An 18,266-nucleotide genomic window follows, 5' to 3' on the forward strand; every position below is an offset into this window, starting at 1 on the left:
AGCACTTCTCCACACACGCAGTCGTCCATCTGATCCAAATATATTATATTTTGATTCGTCTGAGAGTAATATATCACGCCAGAACTCAATTGGTGCATTTTTGTGCTGATGAGCAAACTCCAAACGTTTTTTGCGATTAGCGCTACTTATAAAGGATTTTCGTCTCGGAGTGCACGACTTATACCCGCTAGCAACTATGGCTTTTTGAATAGATTCTGGGTGCACTTTCTTGTTCGATGATTTTAAAAAGTCTGCACTTATCATATTTGCACTAATAAATGGATCTGAGGATACCATTCGCTATATATTTAGCTGATCCGAGTTTGTCAAAATTTTCGGTCGTCCTGATTTTGGCTTATTTTCCACTCGCCCTTCATATTTAAACCTTCCAATGACAGATTGTACTGTAGAACGACTTCGACCAAGTATTTCCGCAATTTCCGCATGGGATTTTTGTTGCTTAACATGCATATTTAAAATAATATGCCGTTCTTCAATTGTTAAATATTTTCCTGGCATTTTTAATCAGTTTTTGTCCACCCGCCGACTAAATGTGCATAAATTTTATTTCGAATTTTTTTCGCAACTATGTGTAAAACACATAAGCAAAAATTCGCCAAAAAACCGTTATCATTTTCGCTTTTTGTCTGCAGCTAAAGCTTTATTGGAGGCAAAAACGCGTTTTTGTATAGTTTTTAGCTATAACTTTTATGCTAAGCAAAATATTGAAATTATCTTTTTTCTAAATTGTTAAAATATTAGTTGATAAATCTGTAAATTAAAATTTTTAATTTTTGCCCAATTTGCATCACTTATTCGTTGCCAAAGAAAAAAATCATTGCTGTACGAAGACATTATTGGTACACTGTATATTATAAATTTCATGTGTCAAGTGCAGCGTACATCATGTACGGTACATGCGATACCTATAGATGAACGTGATAGAAGTACATACTGATACGGCTATATATATATTTCAACTAAATATGTATTTCAACTCTAACCCAATGAATTCTATTCTGTATTTAACAGAGTGATAACGTCGAGTTGGACAAAGCCATTGGCACAGCAGCTGCTAATAACATTAAGGAGCAACAGAATCACATCAACAGGAACCAGGTTGACGTTAACGTTATCAGCCAGGCGAGTACATCGAGCACCAGCAAACTGCAGGCAGTCAGCGAAGCAACAGCAGTAGCAGCACCTACAAGGGAATACACACCGATGAGCACAACGCCGCCCAGTACTGCCGATCCCTGTGAGTACACCTATGAAGGCGCCATACAAGATTACAAACAGCGCGTTCAGCGGGCCAGCAGCAATGGCAGAATTAGTAACAACAATGTAGTATCCGAAACTGGAGAAACCATTGGCTATCCCACACGACGTGGCAGCAAGATCGAGGATCGGTTGAGTGGTTTTGAGGTAACGTCTCCCAGCGACACACAGGAGGGTGTCGAGAAGCAAAAAGTGGATGTGCCAAGGGTGGACATATCGAAACGCAAAGAGATCTTCGAGCAGCGCGACCCTGAGCCAAAGGTCACGAAACCCAATGGCGGGGCTACCAAGCAAAAGCTAATATTGCGGGACCGTTTGACCAATGGTAATGGTGCCGCAGTTGAGCCCACGGCAAAGCAGGAGATTAAACGTCTGTCTGGCGACATATGCAGCATTCGTGACCGCATGCAGAGCCTAGAACAGCAGCGCAATGAGTTTAACTCCAGTAAGAGCGTGGATGTAGCTGTGCCCCCGTTGAAGCAGCGCCTTAACAGTCTACAGCAGCATGTCGTTACCAAAGAGGAAGAGCAGCTACAGCAGAAGAAACCACCGCTTGTAGCGCTCATCGATGCCAGGCAGCTGGAAATAATGCGTGGCGAAGAGCAACGGATGCGACAACAAGAACAAAAGGAAAAGCAGAAGTTGACAACGCCGCCAGCACTGATTGTGGAAGAGGCAGCGCACGATGACAGTGGAATTCAGGTGGACAATAACGAAGAACTGCTTAAGGAGCAGCAACAACAGCAGCAATTAAATGAGGCGATAGCTGCTCTTGCACTTGAGGAGCGTCAGCTGGAGGAGGCAGCCAATGCAGTCAATCAAATTGAAGCAGAATTTGATGAGCTTACTGATATGCAGCCAATAGCATTGCCTGCTGCCAATGCGACAGCAACAACTACTGTTACCTCATCAGCGCCCTCGTCGGAGACATCCTCAACAATAACAGCAGCTACTCAGCCAGAGGCTCGGGACATGGAATTTAGTGTAAGTTCTACTAACCATTTTATCGAAACCGGTATATTAAGTCCACGTAGTGGTGTCCGTGATGATGATTTCAATTATGATAAATATAATGTAGTAGCTTCAGCTTCTCATACGGTGTCGGTACAACCCAAACCCTATACCCAACCCAATCCCAATGTCACCCAACCAAAAAATTGTAACTTACGTAGAATGCCCTCCAATGAAATGGTCCATGCGCGCAATTTGTTGAAAATGTTTAAGGACACCTTTCAGAATGACTACGACCTGAATGAGGAGGTCAGCGAGCAGGTCAACGAGCACCTAGTAGTATCAAAGTCGCCTGAGCAGTGTAGCCAGATCTTTGACTTTACTAAGAAAGAAACTCCGCCAGTTTTGAGTCTGACTTTGGCTTCGACATGCCCTTTAAAGCAAAGAACTGCTACACCTCCAACCGAATCGCCTCCAAATAACGTAAGCTCAGTCGTCCTACAATCAACACAAATACCACGCCCACTAGGCAAACCACCAATGTCACCTAAGGCAATGCGTGTTAAGCCAACAGCAGCCACACCTCAGCAATTCAGCATTAATGGTCGCGTTGAGATATTTAATTCCCGGCAATTGGACAAACCACCAACACCTCCGCTTAGACGAGCTTTCAGAGATGATATAACATCTCCAAAATTTGATAAGATCGAACAGGTGCAGATTCACGAGCGTGAGGTTGTGATGTGCTCACCAGCAGTTACAATTGTTTCACCCGAGGAGTTACCGAAGCCCAACACAGTCAAAGCTTTATCCAGTTGTTTTGGCCAGGCTGCAGCGGCCCCAAAGCTGCCAACGTGTACATCTCCAACTTCCAGCTCAAATGTGAATTTCAGTGCAACATCAAATCCATCGCCGAAGGTTTTGCCACGCAGTCGCATACCGCAGATAACGCCACCAGCTTCACCCAAGCCAATTAATAAGGCTGCACCCACGGTGGATATGGTGGATAAAGCGTTTGATCCCGCCTCTGACGATTATGCGCCCATCGTGAGTCAAACACAAGCTGTGGTGCACACGCCACCCACAGCCAAGGTGCGTGCAAAGCCACCCGCCAAGCCGGTCAGTTTAGATCCCCTAGCGCCAAATGATTCGTTGGAGGTGCACGTGACTTCGCCCTCTGCAATGCCCGCCCTGCGTGTCTGTACACCCAACGAGTCCAGCCTATTCAAGCTGGCCAATTCAACGCCAACATCACCAGGATTGACGGGCACCGTACCCGATGCTGTACTGTGTCAGCAATTTATGGAACAGGAGGCAACAAAACAACAACTCATACTGTCGCCTGAAGATCGTAAGCGTCTGGATCAACACGCCGTAGAGGAGTCTCTCTGCGAAAAAATTGATGTGAGCAAGATGCCCAAGTTGCCCAGCACCTGCTGCCAGGTAATAACCGAGCAGCAGCTGCAGAGCTGCGATGACATGATTAAGGAGGAGCTGAACGACTCAACCGTACCCAAAGAAGAGGATGTGGCCCTATGTGTGGGTCTGCTTGACTGCCTCGCGCCCGCACAAGAGCCTAGTTGTGAAAGCATCGATGCGCGGCAACAGCCGATTCCGGCTACTGGCTACCAGCACATAAGCGATGAGGATGTAAAGCGCTGTGATGGCTTTCAGAGAATTAAGGAGCCAAGGAACAGCAACAGCAGCCATAGTGCCAAACCGAGCTCCCCTGTAAGCGATGCGCATGCCGCATACTCAATGGCGCTAATGGAAAGTTGCGAGCAGATTATTGCTGAGGAACGTTTGGCGGTCAGCAGAATGATGAAATCGTCACTACCGGCAGGTAATGCAACGAGCGGGCATAAAACGCCCACAGGCTCTACGCCTGGTACGCCAACAGTGAGTCGCAAATCGAAGATCCCTATACCCAAGTCGTGCTGTATATCGGCTTCTAACACAGACTCCATTGGTAGAACGGGCTATCTACCAGCGAACGCAGAGCAGCCACTCATAGCACACACTCAAATCGAAGAGACGGAGATTAATATCAAGCGGATTACACCGCCCAGCTCGCCCAAAACAGCTAAGGATGGCCATGAAATGGACAAGAGCAAGGAAAAGAAATATAAGACCAACATATTTGATTTTTTGCGTCGAAATTTCGGACATCACGACGAGTCGACTACGCCTCAGCCACATCCCACGCTCAATGAAACTCTTGAGCCGAAAGTAATCCTTACCAGCACGCGAAGCGGTGTCGATGTAGTTAGTGCCGACGACTTTGTTAAGGTGGATAACTCGAAATTCTATTTGGCTAGCGATGCGCCTTCTGACGTCGTGCCTCCGCCGTTACCAAAAACTGCAGCTCCAGTGAATATTGAGATACGAAAAACCATAACCACAGATGAGATACTTGAAAAGCACAACACAGAGCAAGCACTAAACCAGGAGATTTGCGATCTACTCGATGATGAGCTGAACAAGCTGGGGACGACTGCAGGGGCGATGGTTGGTGCTAGTCACTAGATAACGTGAAAATTCAATTGGGTAATTCTGGGCATAGGTTTTCTAAGAATTTTCTGGAATGACATTGACATTCGACATTAGACGAACAAAATACTTCTGCTGGTGTTTTGCGAAATTTTCCGACTTCTATATTTAATCTAATCTAATCGAATTGATTTCGCAACATTTCATTTCTAAACAAGTTTATATGCATTTTTTATTAAATTTCTTATTATTATTATAATATATATTATTGTTGTGGGGCTCAAGCTATGTAACCTAAAGTTACTTTATTATTTCTTTGTTTTTATTACTAAAACAACATTTTTTATAAAAAACAAAAATCATTTATGTAAAGAAAAATGTGAAATATATGATTTAGTGTAATACATATTTTATTTACTTAACGTGATGAAAAATTTCTAATACTCAATAAATATGACTAAAAGTATACAAAATAAAATAATGAACTAAAATGATCTAAATAAAAGAAACATCTTGTTATGCTGTTTTATGAATAAACAAAATAAAGCCTTCGTGATTCTTGAAAACGTCACGACAGCGGAAATATTTTGTAGTACTGCTTTCTGTGCTCTAGTAAAATGCACTGCAAGCAGTACAAAGCAGTGTAAGAGGACTTGGCTGTGCTGCCCTGGCTTTTATACTGCTTTAATTGGTTTATAATTTTTATAGGCGGTATTTTGAAATTATGCAGGAGCATACCCCCGAAACTTTTCAATAAACACAAATTGATTTAATTAACATAAAATGAGCGGAAGGCTTTCTCTGGTATAAAAATTCCCTGGTCCTAATTATGTTCTTTTTTTCCCATTCAGATGATTAGCGTAAGTAAGTCCCCAAAGGTTTAGGGTTTAATACTAAAATCTATTGTATGTATTTTGTGTGTTTGTATAAGCTTAATATGTACGCATTTCTCTTACATGCCTTGCGCTCACACTGTTGGCTAAAATGTGTAAATTTATAAATATAATGCTACAGTTACATAGTTTACATGCTTACTGCCAGCAAAAATTGTTGCAAGTTTATAATTTTCGAGGTAAGCGGCTGTATCTATCTCTGTTCCATCTCTCCCCCTCTCTCGCTCATTCTATGTGTCGTTTCTATTTATCCTTGTCTCTTTTATTGGTTCTTTGCTTTTATGTTCTGTTTTGAGCTGTTATTTATTTTGGTTCTTAGATTGTAAGTTTTTCCTCTTGCATGTTCCAGCAGATATGTACTTTATATATATATTTGTTTACATACATATATACATATTTATGAACATGTGCCAAATATTACAGTTGCCATTGCCTATATCTAGGGCCTTCCCAGCCGATTCAATCCAGCGTTCTATGTTGACACACATATATAGTCTGTTTCATTCTACGTTCTATATATATTTTCCCACACATCTATTGGTTTTTTCTGCTATTTTTCTTTTCTGCAAACGAACGTATTCTATGCCACCCCTGCAATAGGTTCATTTTAGTTGCGTTCGGGTTTTCAAGAGTTGTGGTCGATTCGCATCAACTATTTACCAATAAAGCAAACCAGGCATATCACCTACATTGACAATTCTATCTTTATAGCAGAGAACACGTATTTGTATATATGACTATAAATAGATTTGTGAACGTCGTGTCGCGAATGTACTACTTATCGTAGTTATGGGGCAATTGGCTCATTAATGAATAAAGTAAACTATATGAGCATAGCATATGGATTTGTGATCAAATAGGAATGGTAAGCACATATTTCGGCATGGGTCGATCTGGCCTCTACATAAATTCTGAAAATGTTTCGTGCTTAGACAATAGACTCGAGTCTTGTAGTCTTTTTTCATATGATAGCTATTCAGGACTCTGTTGGCCATACTCATACCTGTCAGATATATATATAGAAATCTCAAATACCTTACATTTCTTATAAATCCAATTCTGAACGAAACTATTTTTTAATTGTAAGAGATGCCCGATTTTTAGATGAATGCTGTTTCATTTGTAAGCTATGAAGAAGCTTTACAACTTAAAAACACAATAAAATTACGCTTTTTTATAAATGGATACGAAACGGATGCTCTTATAAAAACACTTTTAAACAATATATAAATAATAAAAAGTTTATAAGCATAATTAAATGTTGTTTACTTGATAACACAAATTACTTCTGGCTAGCTTCAGAATGCAAACTGTATTATTAAAGTAAATCAAAATCAACCATCAGTATGGTTGTTAGTTTCAAAATATTTTGTAAAATTTTAAACTTGGTTTGTTTCTGAGCTGTAACTAACGGAATCCTTTGTCTGAGTTATGTTAGAAATACAATTTTCTAATCGGTTTTTCGTTTAATATTGTTTGCTGTAATGTTGATTATTATTCATTAACTTGTGTTTATTATTGCTAGTGCAGTATTTATTCAAATGTGTGAAAACTAATTTAATTAAAATGTGTGCGATGTGGCGCATTTTTCTCTTTTTCTCTCTCCTCCTCTCTCTCGGGACATTTTTGATTCATTCACGCATTCGTACACTCGTAAATACGAATCACAGATCAACGAAGCTCTTGATTTGGCGCTGGAAGCTATTGACAGGGAAGCCAATAGTACGCCGGAGGAAATTGAGGATCAGGAAGAAAATAATGGTGAAAGCAAATTGAAATTGGAGAGATTAGAGGATAAACATAAGGAAGAGACGAAAGTAGGTACGATGGAGATGAACGCAGAATTGGAGGAGATGAATACCGCAATGCCAAATAAAACGGATGAGCAGAAAACCGTGGAGGAGGTAGTGAAACAGGATATTGAGGGATTAGAACAGCAAGAACAACATATGGAAATCAATAGAAATGAGCCCATTTATGAAAACATTAAGTCTACCATATCTATGCAACAAGTAGATATTGAACAGACAGCGAACGCGATGATAATAAGACGTAACTACATAAGAAACATTCCAAATAATAGCAACAATAACAATAATAACGAGCATAATCAAACTAAAAATAACAAAAGCAGCAATAATAATAGCAGCAACTGCCAAATCGAATCAAATTCAAAGACAACAGCTGCTGACTTAGAACCCTATTACCAGGTGCCGAAAGCAGCTGAACCTTACTACGATGCACCGAAACATCTTCGCCCAATACCCGTCTACGAGAACATTGACATTTTCTATACGGGTCTGGAGCTGGGCCATTGTGTTACGAGCTTGGTTCCGGCTTTGGAGCCCCCCAAGGAGAAACCGCCGCCACCGCCTACAGAGCAGCTCTCAGAAGAGATAAATAAAGTCAGCCTGAATGCACACGATGATGAGTTGGATACCGGCACTTGGTCATCGGACAATACGTACGAAACTATATCGAGTAGGTCACGACACCAGCTGCAGGGTCAGACAGGCCTAACCGTGCCCACGTCGCCGCCCATCAAGCGTATGAACTCGACAAAGCGGATCAAGAAGGAGCTGCGGAACAAGCGTTCCAGTTTTCTAGGCATCGAGACCGACGCCGGGCTCGATGATGTGGACAGCTATCTTCAGCTCACGGTTGCGACGCCTCCGGACATGTCACAACTGCTGCAAGAGGAGCGGCGGCTCGAGAAGCAACTGTATATCAAGGCAGGTCTGTGTGACAGTTCGGATACAGGTGAGTGGTGCGGAGGGTTAAGGGTTATGGGGCTGAAAGCCAATAGTGCTGAAAAATGAACAAATTACTAGCAGGGTAGGAGCGGGCTCGGGTGTGGGAAGGCACGGTAAGGCAAGGGCTGTGAAAGTAGAAAGTGAGGCTAAGTATAAATAATCCGTTTAGTGCGTCAACAGTGATGAGAAGTGTTTTGCTTAGCGAAAGCGAAACTAGCCAAGAGGAGAAATGCGGCCAATTGACTTCAGTGTATGTGAGGAAATTCATTGATTAAGATAATTAAGACTGGAAAATGTGTACATTTATAAAATACAGTCGACTCTCGTTATTTCGAAATTCAAGGGACTCTTAAAATATTTCGAATTATCGAATGTTTGAAATATTAAATTGTTCGAAATTTTAAAAGAAAATACATAAAACTTCGAAATATCAAGGGTTTTTATTTAACGTAATGTACATATGTTCAAATTAATTAAGCTTTATAAAGAACTCATTTATACGGGTTTTCTTCGAAGCACATTGCTTCAGCTCAGACTTTTCAATAATTTTTTTACAGACAAAAAGGGCCAGTTCCGTTTTGTAGACAAAAGCTTTGTAAGTTATCCAATGAGGCTCTTGCTACCTTAACTAACACCGTTGCCAAAGGCTCTGATGTATCGTCTTCATCTTCATCGTTGCTCTTTTCATTCGTATCTGTCGGTTAGGGATCCTGAAATATCCACGTAACCATAGTCATTTGCAACTTCGCTTTTCTTCTCACCTCCTTCTACTTTTCCAATCAGTTTCTTCTTTTCAGCAATCGTCAAACTTTTATACTTTTTAGGACTCATTTAATAAACAATTTTAATCCGTATACTAACGAAGCGATTCGTGCGGAAGCGAGCATCAAAATGTGCCTATGTTTTATGCGTAAAACGCAACCACGCACAGTAAAGTTAGTTTCAGGGGGGTCTCAAAATTCAAATTCAAAGGTCTTACTAATACACCAAGAAACTTCGCAAATTCGAATTGTCGAGTGTTTAACCATATGAGTACGAATTACTGCGTCTTAGCAATGATTTTTTAATTCGAATTACTGAGTGCATAAAAATGTATGGACTTAATTCGAAATATAAATACATTTTGTAGTGGACTCGTGATGACTTTAAATTAATGAGAGGCTCGAAATAACGCAGGTTTGAAATAACAAGAGTTGAATTTATATATAAAATAGGTCTATACACATTAAAAGTAAATATTAATGAACATACATTCAAATTAATTTAAAAAATCTTAAAAGCCCCACCATACTCGCTCTACTCTATTACGCTATTTCACAAACAGATTTGCGTTGGAACCTTAAGACAGATAGCGATTCGTACTTAATGCAATAATTATGTAGCCTTAAAATTAGGTTGGTATACGAATTGTCGACTAATTTAACGTTATCCTTCGTCACAGGTGAAAGTCGAGACTCAGGTGTCTCAGAGAATCATTCGCGTCAAAGCAGCGAACACTATACGAACTCCTCAGAGGAGAACGATACCCAGTCGGAGGCCACGCCACCGCCGACAGAGGAGCTGGCGCCGTCGCAGCTGGTTGGCGAAGTTCTCTACCAGAACAAGTCGTTGTTGGCCGCACAGACTCCGTTGCTGCAAACGGCCAAAGGCACCTCAGCGGAGTCGTGGACGGAATCGGCTACGGCGGCAGCGGCCGCAACCCAATCGCTGAGTGAGGCAACTGCAACTGCCAATGCAAAGATGTTGTCTATTGAAGAGAAGATCCGAGAGCAAGGTGAAGTACTGCGTGTAGAGCAGGAGCTACTGCTGTTCTCGGTAAGACACGGGTTTGTCTAGTTAATAAACCAGCATCTAATTGATTTTTTCATTTGTTCATATTGAAGAAGGAGGAGCTTAAAAGACAGCGTGAAAACTTGCTGCTGCGCGAAAATCTGGCACGTCGTGAACTGCAGCATGGAGCTAAGATGTTGATGTCGAACAATCGACGCTCGCTACAGGATCTGCATCATGGCTTGGGCATTGGCAATGGCATGCTAAGCGCCTTTCAACCACCACAGCAGTCAACACAACAGATATATGCAAATGTGCCACAGCAACAGCAGCAACAGCAGCAGCGATCATTGTCATTGGCACCATACCACTACCAGCAGCTGGACATGGACTACCGCAAGTCCATGTCAGATCTGAATGAGTTCTCTAAGCGCCTAATGCTGCCACCAACGCCGCCAATAAAGCCACTGCGCGCCATGCACCTCAGCAGCAATGGTCACAGCCAGGAGCCGGACTACGCCGTCAGCGCCCGACAGCGCAGTACCTACGGCGGGTCTTTGGTCAAAATTGCGTCAACAGCAACAGCAACAACAGCAGCACCAGGTGCGCCCGCTCCGCGTCATCAAGCCACCCCAGCCACTTATCATCATCAGTCGGTGCAGAATCTGAGCAACATGTCGCGCAACACTCTGCTGGCATTGAGTGCTACCCCCAAGCCGAAGTACACCGATGGTTGGGTGCAGGTACAACAGAAGCAACAGCAACAGCAACGTAATCTAATCAATGATGGCTCCTGGATGCAGAAGCACAAATCCGCTCCGGATTATAACGGGGCGCTCTATAACAGTGGCCATGCCAATCACTGGCTGCTCCAAGAGGCCGAGCATTGTCGCCAGTTTGAGCAACAGCAGCAGCAGCTGCAGCTGAACAGGCGCTCCATGCCCGTACCCTCAGCCAATGATAAGCCGCTGCCTGATTCCGTCATACAGACCCTCACGGAACGTGTTCAGAGCAAAGGCATCGGGGAACGTAAGCGGTAGGTAGCAATCAATATATCATGGGAAAAATTTTTAGTCGCAGTAGTTGCAATAGGGATATTTTTAATTATTGATATTTAGCTCGGATATGTGTACTAACTGGTTCATATAAATCATGTACAGTTTTACCGAGACTATCCACTATCATACTATCGTCCTTCGATATCATGCCTACCTCCGTTTGACGTAACTGCGGTTTCATATTTAGCCCAATGTGGAGACTGCTAGTGAATATGTTTGGACTCCAATAATGGTCCGTATTTTGCAACTTCTTCAAAATGTCAAGAGTAAAGATAAAAATGTCCAATTACCGTCATACACTATTGCATCTTCCTATGAGCTATGCGTTTTTATACCCTGAACCCATTGAAAATGGGAAATCAGGGTATAATGGTTTTGTGAAAAGTGTGTAACAGGTAGAAGGAATCATCGCAGAACCCATAAAGTATACATATTCTTGGTCAGGGCGACGAGCTGAGCCGATTTAGCTTTGGCCGTCTGTCCGTCCGTCCGTCTGTCCGTATGTTTGATCGCGTCGATTTTAGAAGATACAAAAGCTAGAGACCTAAATTTGTTTGTAAAATGTCCGTGTATACCACGCGGATATCGAGTTTTGCTTTAAAAATCGATAACTACTTCCGCTATTTTGTTATTGATTAAAAACCTTATCGAAAACTAGCTATTTAATTATGTATATCTCGTAAGGTATAGTCTGCAAATTTTAAATGTAGATTTATATGTATTTTATAGAATTTAGCTATTTGTTGTAATTCACCCCCCACCCTTATATCCACACCCTCACCCCTCAATTGGTAAGAGGCGTATTTCAAATAGTAGCGAATTGTGCTTTTGCACGCATTTCAATGTTATAATCACGATCTGAAACTTTCATGAAGATAGTTCATGGACAAGAAAAGTTATAAAACAATTACGTTCCATTAGTAAGCCACTACTGCAACCCATGCGTGTTTATGCGTGTATGCTTATGTGTGTCTGTGTTTCTTGTGTAAACAAAAAGACGCAAAGACTTATTGAAATATCAATATATAAATATATATATATAAATATATATATATATATATATATATATATATATATATATATACTAGCTGGCCCGGCAAACGTTGCATTGCCCTCTATATTATTTCTAGGTAAAAAATTGTTGAAAGCTATGTTGTTCAGGCTGGGATACACTGATAAATTTATTAATCGGATTTTCATTCAAGCACCTTGTTGTAAACGACATTCTTCGTTTTTTGGTCGGGTGCAAGAACAAATAATGCGGATCGTTTGCCAACACGTGAGCATGCCACGTACAATTGACCATGAGAAAAACACGCATTTTCTAGATTGAGGCCACAAATAGTCAAAGATTGGCCCTGTGACTTGTTGATCGTCATGGCGAAGGCAAGACGAAGCGGGAATTGAATTCGTTTAAATTCAAAGGGCATATCTGTTGAGCTCATCGGAATCCTAGGAATAAGAACTTCCTCATCTTTAAATTTTCCTTTGAGTATCAACGCGTGAATCACATTGCTCATCAGTTTTCTTATCACCAAACGCGTTCCATTGCACAGTTTTGGTTGGTTTAAATTTCTAAGCATGCAAATCATGGAGAATTGCTCTTTTCATAGCTGTGTTCATTTCTTGACGCCGGTCAAGTTGTTCTTCCATATTGCCCATGAAGTATATTTGCAAGAATTTTTGCTGTGCATCTTCAATAGGTTGCAATGATCCAATGCGATGGCAAATCTGGCCTTGAATCTTTAAATTCAAAGCCATAGTTATAGTTATATTTACAAACACTATTTACAGAAATCTAACAAACTACATTATTCAAAATTTTTTTTTGGCAGTCATAGAAAATAAAATTTTTAACGTAAATTACCTTAAATATCCGTCTCCAATATTTTCCGCCCCAAATTATGTCATTTGGAAACAGGCATTGTATTTTTGAGTGTTCGCTAGAAAATGTCGTGATTCTAGTGTTTCGCCATAAAGCAGGGAACGCAATGGCTATGGTGACCGCTAATGGCAATGTCACTTTACCACTAAGGCAGCACAAACCGGGCGTTTCACCAGCAAACTTCAATGCGCCACAATGCTAGCAAACAACGTCCATTGGACCAATGCAAACTAAACGATTCAAGCTGTAATCAATGGTGCAATCATATCGAAACGCTGCTCGATTCAAATCAATCCTTGAACCATTTCTTATTGCCATTTCACGGGCTGCCTCTCTTTGAGAAGCACGAATTAAGGCCCTTCTTCCCTGGGTACTAACGCGGAGCCTTTCTCGGGCGATTTCTCGCTCTTCGTCAGATAATTGACTCGCGCTATTCCGTTGCCTAATTGCATTATGGGTCCGCCGGGAAAGATTAGATCTTCTAGGACGCGGCATTTTTATTAATAGTAATACTGCCCTCGCACAAAACCATATAAAACAATCGAGAAATATAAATATAAATAATTTACACAAATTTATGTTTGAGACAAACAAATACCTGAACTTTCGAGATATTTAGCTTTTGTAAAAGTCCAAAAATACAATTTTTAATAATTAACTTTTTTTTTTTTTAATTTCGAATTTTGAATTTTGAATTTTTTATTTATTTTTGATTGTTAGGTTTTAATCTTTTGATTTTTTTTTAATTTTTGCAGATTTTTGATTTGAAATATTTATAAAGTTTAAAAGTCCGAAAATATAAAAAGCCAAAAATACACTTTTTAATAATTACCTTTTTTTTTTTTAATTTCGAACTTTTAATTTTTTATTTATTTTTTGAACAGTCAGGTTTTAATCTTTTGATTTTTTGCAGATTTTTGATTTGAAATATTTTTCCTTTTGATTTGAAAATTTTTTTTTTTTTTTTTTTTTTTTTTTTTTTTGAATAGTCAGGTCTGCTCGAGGTCAGGAGACCGTAGACTGACTGACTACATTTGTTTATTTACTTCTACACTATTGTCAAAACTGTCACTGTTACCAAGCCTACTGGGTATAAAAAAAATTTGAACATTTGGGGAAAAAACCGCGTTTTTCAAGTATTCGGCAAATTTTTTCAGTATTTTTAAGACCCTATACTAAACTCGTTGCGGAGACAAATCCAACAAATCAAAAACCATGAAAATTGGTTCAGCCCAAATCAAGTTATAAGCAGTCTTCACTTTTACACAACTTTCTTTTATATATATATATATATATATATATATATATATAATCACAATCATCATTAATATTATAATTTCTTACTTTTCACAGCTTCGATAGTAATGCTACCTACAGTCAACTGAGTACCAATGGCCTTGGGTTCAAACCACTCAGCAGCAGCAACAACAACAACAATAATAATATTAGTATAAACAACAGCAGCAGCAACAACAGCAATCAAGAGAAGATGCTCAGCGTCAGTGGCAAGAAGAAGTGTTCACATTGTGGCGACGAATTAGGTAAACTTTGCTACTACGTTGGTTGTGAGTGTGGTTCTTCTTAAATTTCTATTTAATCTTCAGCTCTGACGTTGCTTCCATTTATAGGCTTGAGAATTCGATATAAATTATACATATGTACTTGCAATAGTTTATAATACATTACGTAAAGAACACACTTATCACTTATCATATCTACATACCATAAAAATACCAAATTAGTTCATGATTTAAAATTTAAATTTTCATCTTCAAACTCCTTAGAGTGAAAAAAAAAAAACACAAAGGAAATACAATATCAAATGTAATTTTATAATAGAATAAAAATTCAAATTGATTAGTTTCACTAAATCATTTTATTCTATAAAGCAAAGCCATAATTAAAGCACTAAATATTCAGTTTAAAAGTACTAAAATTTATCTAGAATCTTAAAATCACATTAGAGCGTGAAGACATTGAATACAAACTGCTACTTTTTATAAGCATTACTTTCCCATTTATTATTTTACCGTATTTCTCTCCATCTCGTTTTTACTCTTTCTTCTGTATACATGCTGCTCCCAGATCTGGGGTGCACCCATGACAATTGCCGAAGAGTCCACAAAGCACTCAAGTATATTGTATGGGTGTAAAACTGGCGGTCATTATTAGAGAATTAACTAATTGAAAAAATATATTTTACATAAAATTTATACGATTTTAAGGCTTCCAGAAAGGTACTACAGGAAAGCTGCCTACAAGCATTTCAATATATTTTGTATTTGTATTTTCCATTTCGACATAATTTTGACATTGTCTTTTTCTGTAGGTCGCGGAGCTGCCATGATAATTGAATCCTTGCTGCTGTTCTATCACATCAACTGCTTCAAGTGCTGCGTATGCCATGTGCAATTGGGCGATGGACTAAACGGGACCGATGTCCGCGTGCGAAACCACAAGCTCCACTGCCAAAACTGTTATTCCAGCGATGATGGCATCAAGTTCAGCTGTGTCTGAGGATGTCTGGAGGGGTCAATTGGTGGATGATTGTGTGCAACTTTTGGTTTTTGTTGTTTTCTAGTAGTACATATATATACATATATAAATATGTAAGCACTACCCATACATACATGCATACAGCACATAAAGTATATGTTAAATGTTAAAGCTGAAGTCAATTTATATAACATATACATTTACAATATATATGAGGATGAAATATTTTTCCGCTAATGTTAATCAACGAATGTGAAATCTGGTTCAAATTTCAAAATTGCATGTTGTTGATTCAGATCTGACCTTTTTATATATTATACATTCATCAATTTGCAAAGACATATGCAAGCCCGCTCTGATGTTTTTTGCAAAATCAAAGTCAAATTTCAGTGTATCTATAAAATGTAAAATATGTGTGTTGAAACTTATAAGACGATCAATTTCTATGGATGTTGTTACATTTTATTACTTTTTGAATATCGTACATTTGCGTACATGCGTATTTATGTTTCGTTTAGAAACTAATAAAGTATAAAGTATAAAAAATTTTACAAATAAACCGTTTATTTTGTAAGAAAATATTCTGAATTTTTAATTAGCAGAAGTGTTCGTTTGTTTAACCGAATTTTTTTTTAAATTTTTCTTGACGACTTGCTTTTAGATGTTCAGAGATCTAAATATGTATATAATGAAAGCATCACGAAGTACCCAAGGTACCTTAAATTATGTAATACACACACCTATCTACATTAATAAATTTGATTATATCTGCAGAAATAAAGCGATATAAATTCTAATTTCCGGTTTTATTTATATAACATTGAAACATAAACAAATTATTTGATCTAATATGTATATTTTTTATTCTTATTTATTGTATTTAAGCATTGAATAATACCAACTTCCATTCAATGGTGAATTCTAATAATTTCATTGATTCGAACGTTTATCGGCATGTGAAATACTATTTTTCTGTAAAAAGGCAGCTTGAATTTCATTTACTTTTATATAAAATATATGCATATTTCAATCATATCAAACCAAAAAAGTTTTTTATTACTAGAGTATATTATACCTAGATACTCGGCTAATCTGAGCGTCTAAACTAGTAGCACTTATTGTTATATTATTATTATATACTAGTTGACCCGGCAAACTTCGTACCGCCCAACAGTCTCTATATATATATAAAACAAAGTCGGGTTTGTTACAACACTTATAACTCGAGATCTGCTGGACCAATTTTTATTTGTTTTTGATTTGTTGGATTTGTCTCCGCCCCGAATAGCAGAATATATCTTAAAAATACTGAAAAATTGACGAATACTTGAAAAGTACGTTATTTTCCCTAAAAGTTCTTTAATTTCGGAGCTGTCAACGCGTTGCAAAACGTGAATTGAGGTGATTATAGTTGCAACAGGGCATCCACACGATCGCGTTCGGCTTTCTTGCCACCCATAAAGTAAATTTGTAAAAATTTATAAGGTTCATTTGGCATTGGTAGTAATGAACCAACTTTGTGGTAAACTTGGCCTTTGATTTTGAATGTGGAATTAAATTGTTGACCATTGCAGCAGTATTTTTGACTATTTCCGTTGCTCCAAACGATGTCATTTGAAAACATCAATTGAATTTTCGCATTGACTGCAAGAACAGCGAAGATCAGTTCCAATAAGGAAACCGTGCAATGGTTCCGGCGGTGTTTCAATTTCTGGGAGTATTACTTTTCCTGATGAGCAGCACATGCCGATCGGCTCATTTTTAAATTTAAAGGCATGGCATTCTTTGTCCAATGTACCAATGGCCACTTTGGAATGTGCTATAAATGCTCGATTTACTTGTTGACATTGTCGGTCAATTCCTTTATGGCTGTTGACTACGAATCTGCGCGCTTCTCTTCGTTCTAATTGTCTTTGCTGGTTTCTCTCGTCTCGTGCATTTTGTAATGTGATGCACGAAACTGCGCCATGCTTCCACGGACATTTGCATTGCTTTGTTACCTGTCTTCATCTGATCTTTGTGCTCTTCTATCCTGCATTCCTTTAGATTTGAGTGTTCGACGACTCAATTAGCAAATTAACATTAATTTATGTTCAAGTTTCAATCAAGTTGAAAAACTGTTTGGTGATAAAAAGTAATGTAATATTGTATTCGATTGCTCATTATTTGGCTTACCTTTACACGTATATTTATTAATCATGTTAACATATTAACAAAATGTGCATGAATAATTGTCTAACATGAGAGCAGGAAGTCATTAAGAAACAGGCATTGTATTTTTGAGTGTTCGCTAGAAAATGTCGTGATTCTAGTGTTTCGCCATAAAGCAGGGAACGCAATGGCTCTGGTGGCGGGACCACTAATGGCAATGTCACTTTACCACTAAGGCAGCACAAACCGAGCGTTTCACCAGCAAACTTCAATGCGCCACAATGCTTGCGAACAGCGTCCATTGGCATTACGGGTCGGATGGGAAAAATTAAATCTTCTAGGACGTGGTATTTTTATACCCTGAACCCATTTTCAATGGGAAATCAGGGTATAATGGTTTTGTTGAAATGTATGTAACAGGCAGAAGGAGGCGTGGCAGACCCCACAAAGTATATATATTCTTGCTCAGGATGACGAGCTGAGTCGATATAGCCCTGTTCGTCCGTCCGTATGAGCAAAAGGATCTCAGAAGATATAAGAG

The 18,266-nt window shown here is 39.1% G+C and overlaps 1 protein-coding gene and 1 long non-coding RNA gene across 21 annotated transcripts in view; one reads left to right on the top strand and one right to left on the bottom strand.

Annotated features, from left to right (window-relative positions):
- Nucleotides 1-16,371, top strand: part of smash (smallish) — a 91,005-nt gene extending 74,634 nt beyond the window's left edge. For 16 of the 19 annotated variants that reach the window (XM_089472091.1, XM_089472087.1, XM_089472082.1 and 13 more), the window contains 6 exons: nt 1,033-2,262; nt 7,283-8,372; nt 9,807-10,180; nt 10,249-11,171; nt 14,432-14,619; nt 15,408-16,371. In XM_089472091.1, the coding sequence (XP_089328217.1) occupies nt 1,033-2,262; nt 7,283-8,372; nt 9,807-10,180; nt 10,249-11,171; nt 14,432-14,619; nt 15,408-15,595 (3,993 nt within the window). In that variant the 3' untranslated portion in view covers nt 15,596-16,371. Of the gene's footprint in view, nt 1-1,032; nt 2,263-2,514; nt 5,137-7,282; nt 8,373-9,806; nt 10,181-10,248; nt 11,172-14,431; nt 14,644-15,163; nt 15,316-15,407 lie in introns of those variants that run through there. The other 3 variants (XR_016270638.1, XR_016270639.1, XM_089472145.1) reach the window with 3 other exon arrangements.
- LOC149270931 (uncharacterized) lies at nt 12,343-14,436 on the bottom strand. Of its 2 annotated transcripts, none has more exons than XR_016270724.1 (2): nt 13,061-14,436; nt 12,343-12,936 (listed from the first exon to the last, which is right to left on the bottom strand). It is a non-coding gene; the product is annotated as an uncharacterized LOC149270931 (long non-coding RNA). The 2 variants fall into 2 exon arrangements; XR_016270725.1 differs by having other exon boundaries at nt 12,343-12,999.
- Nucleotides 16,372-18,266: the final 1,895 nt, after the last annotated feature.

This window comes from Drosophila arizonae, chromosome 2 (genome assembly GCF_054131065.1).
Source record: "Drosophila arizonae isolate 15081-1271.41 chromosome 2, UAZ_ARI_1.0, whole genome shotgun sequence".
NCBI lineage: Eukaryota > Metazoa > Arthropoda > Insecta > Diptera > Drosophilidae > Drosophila > Drosophila arizonae.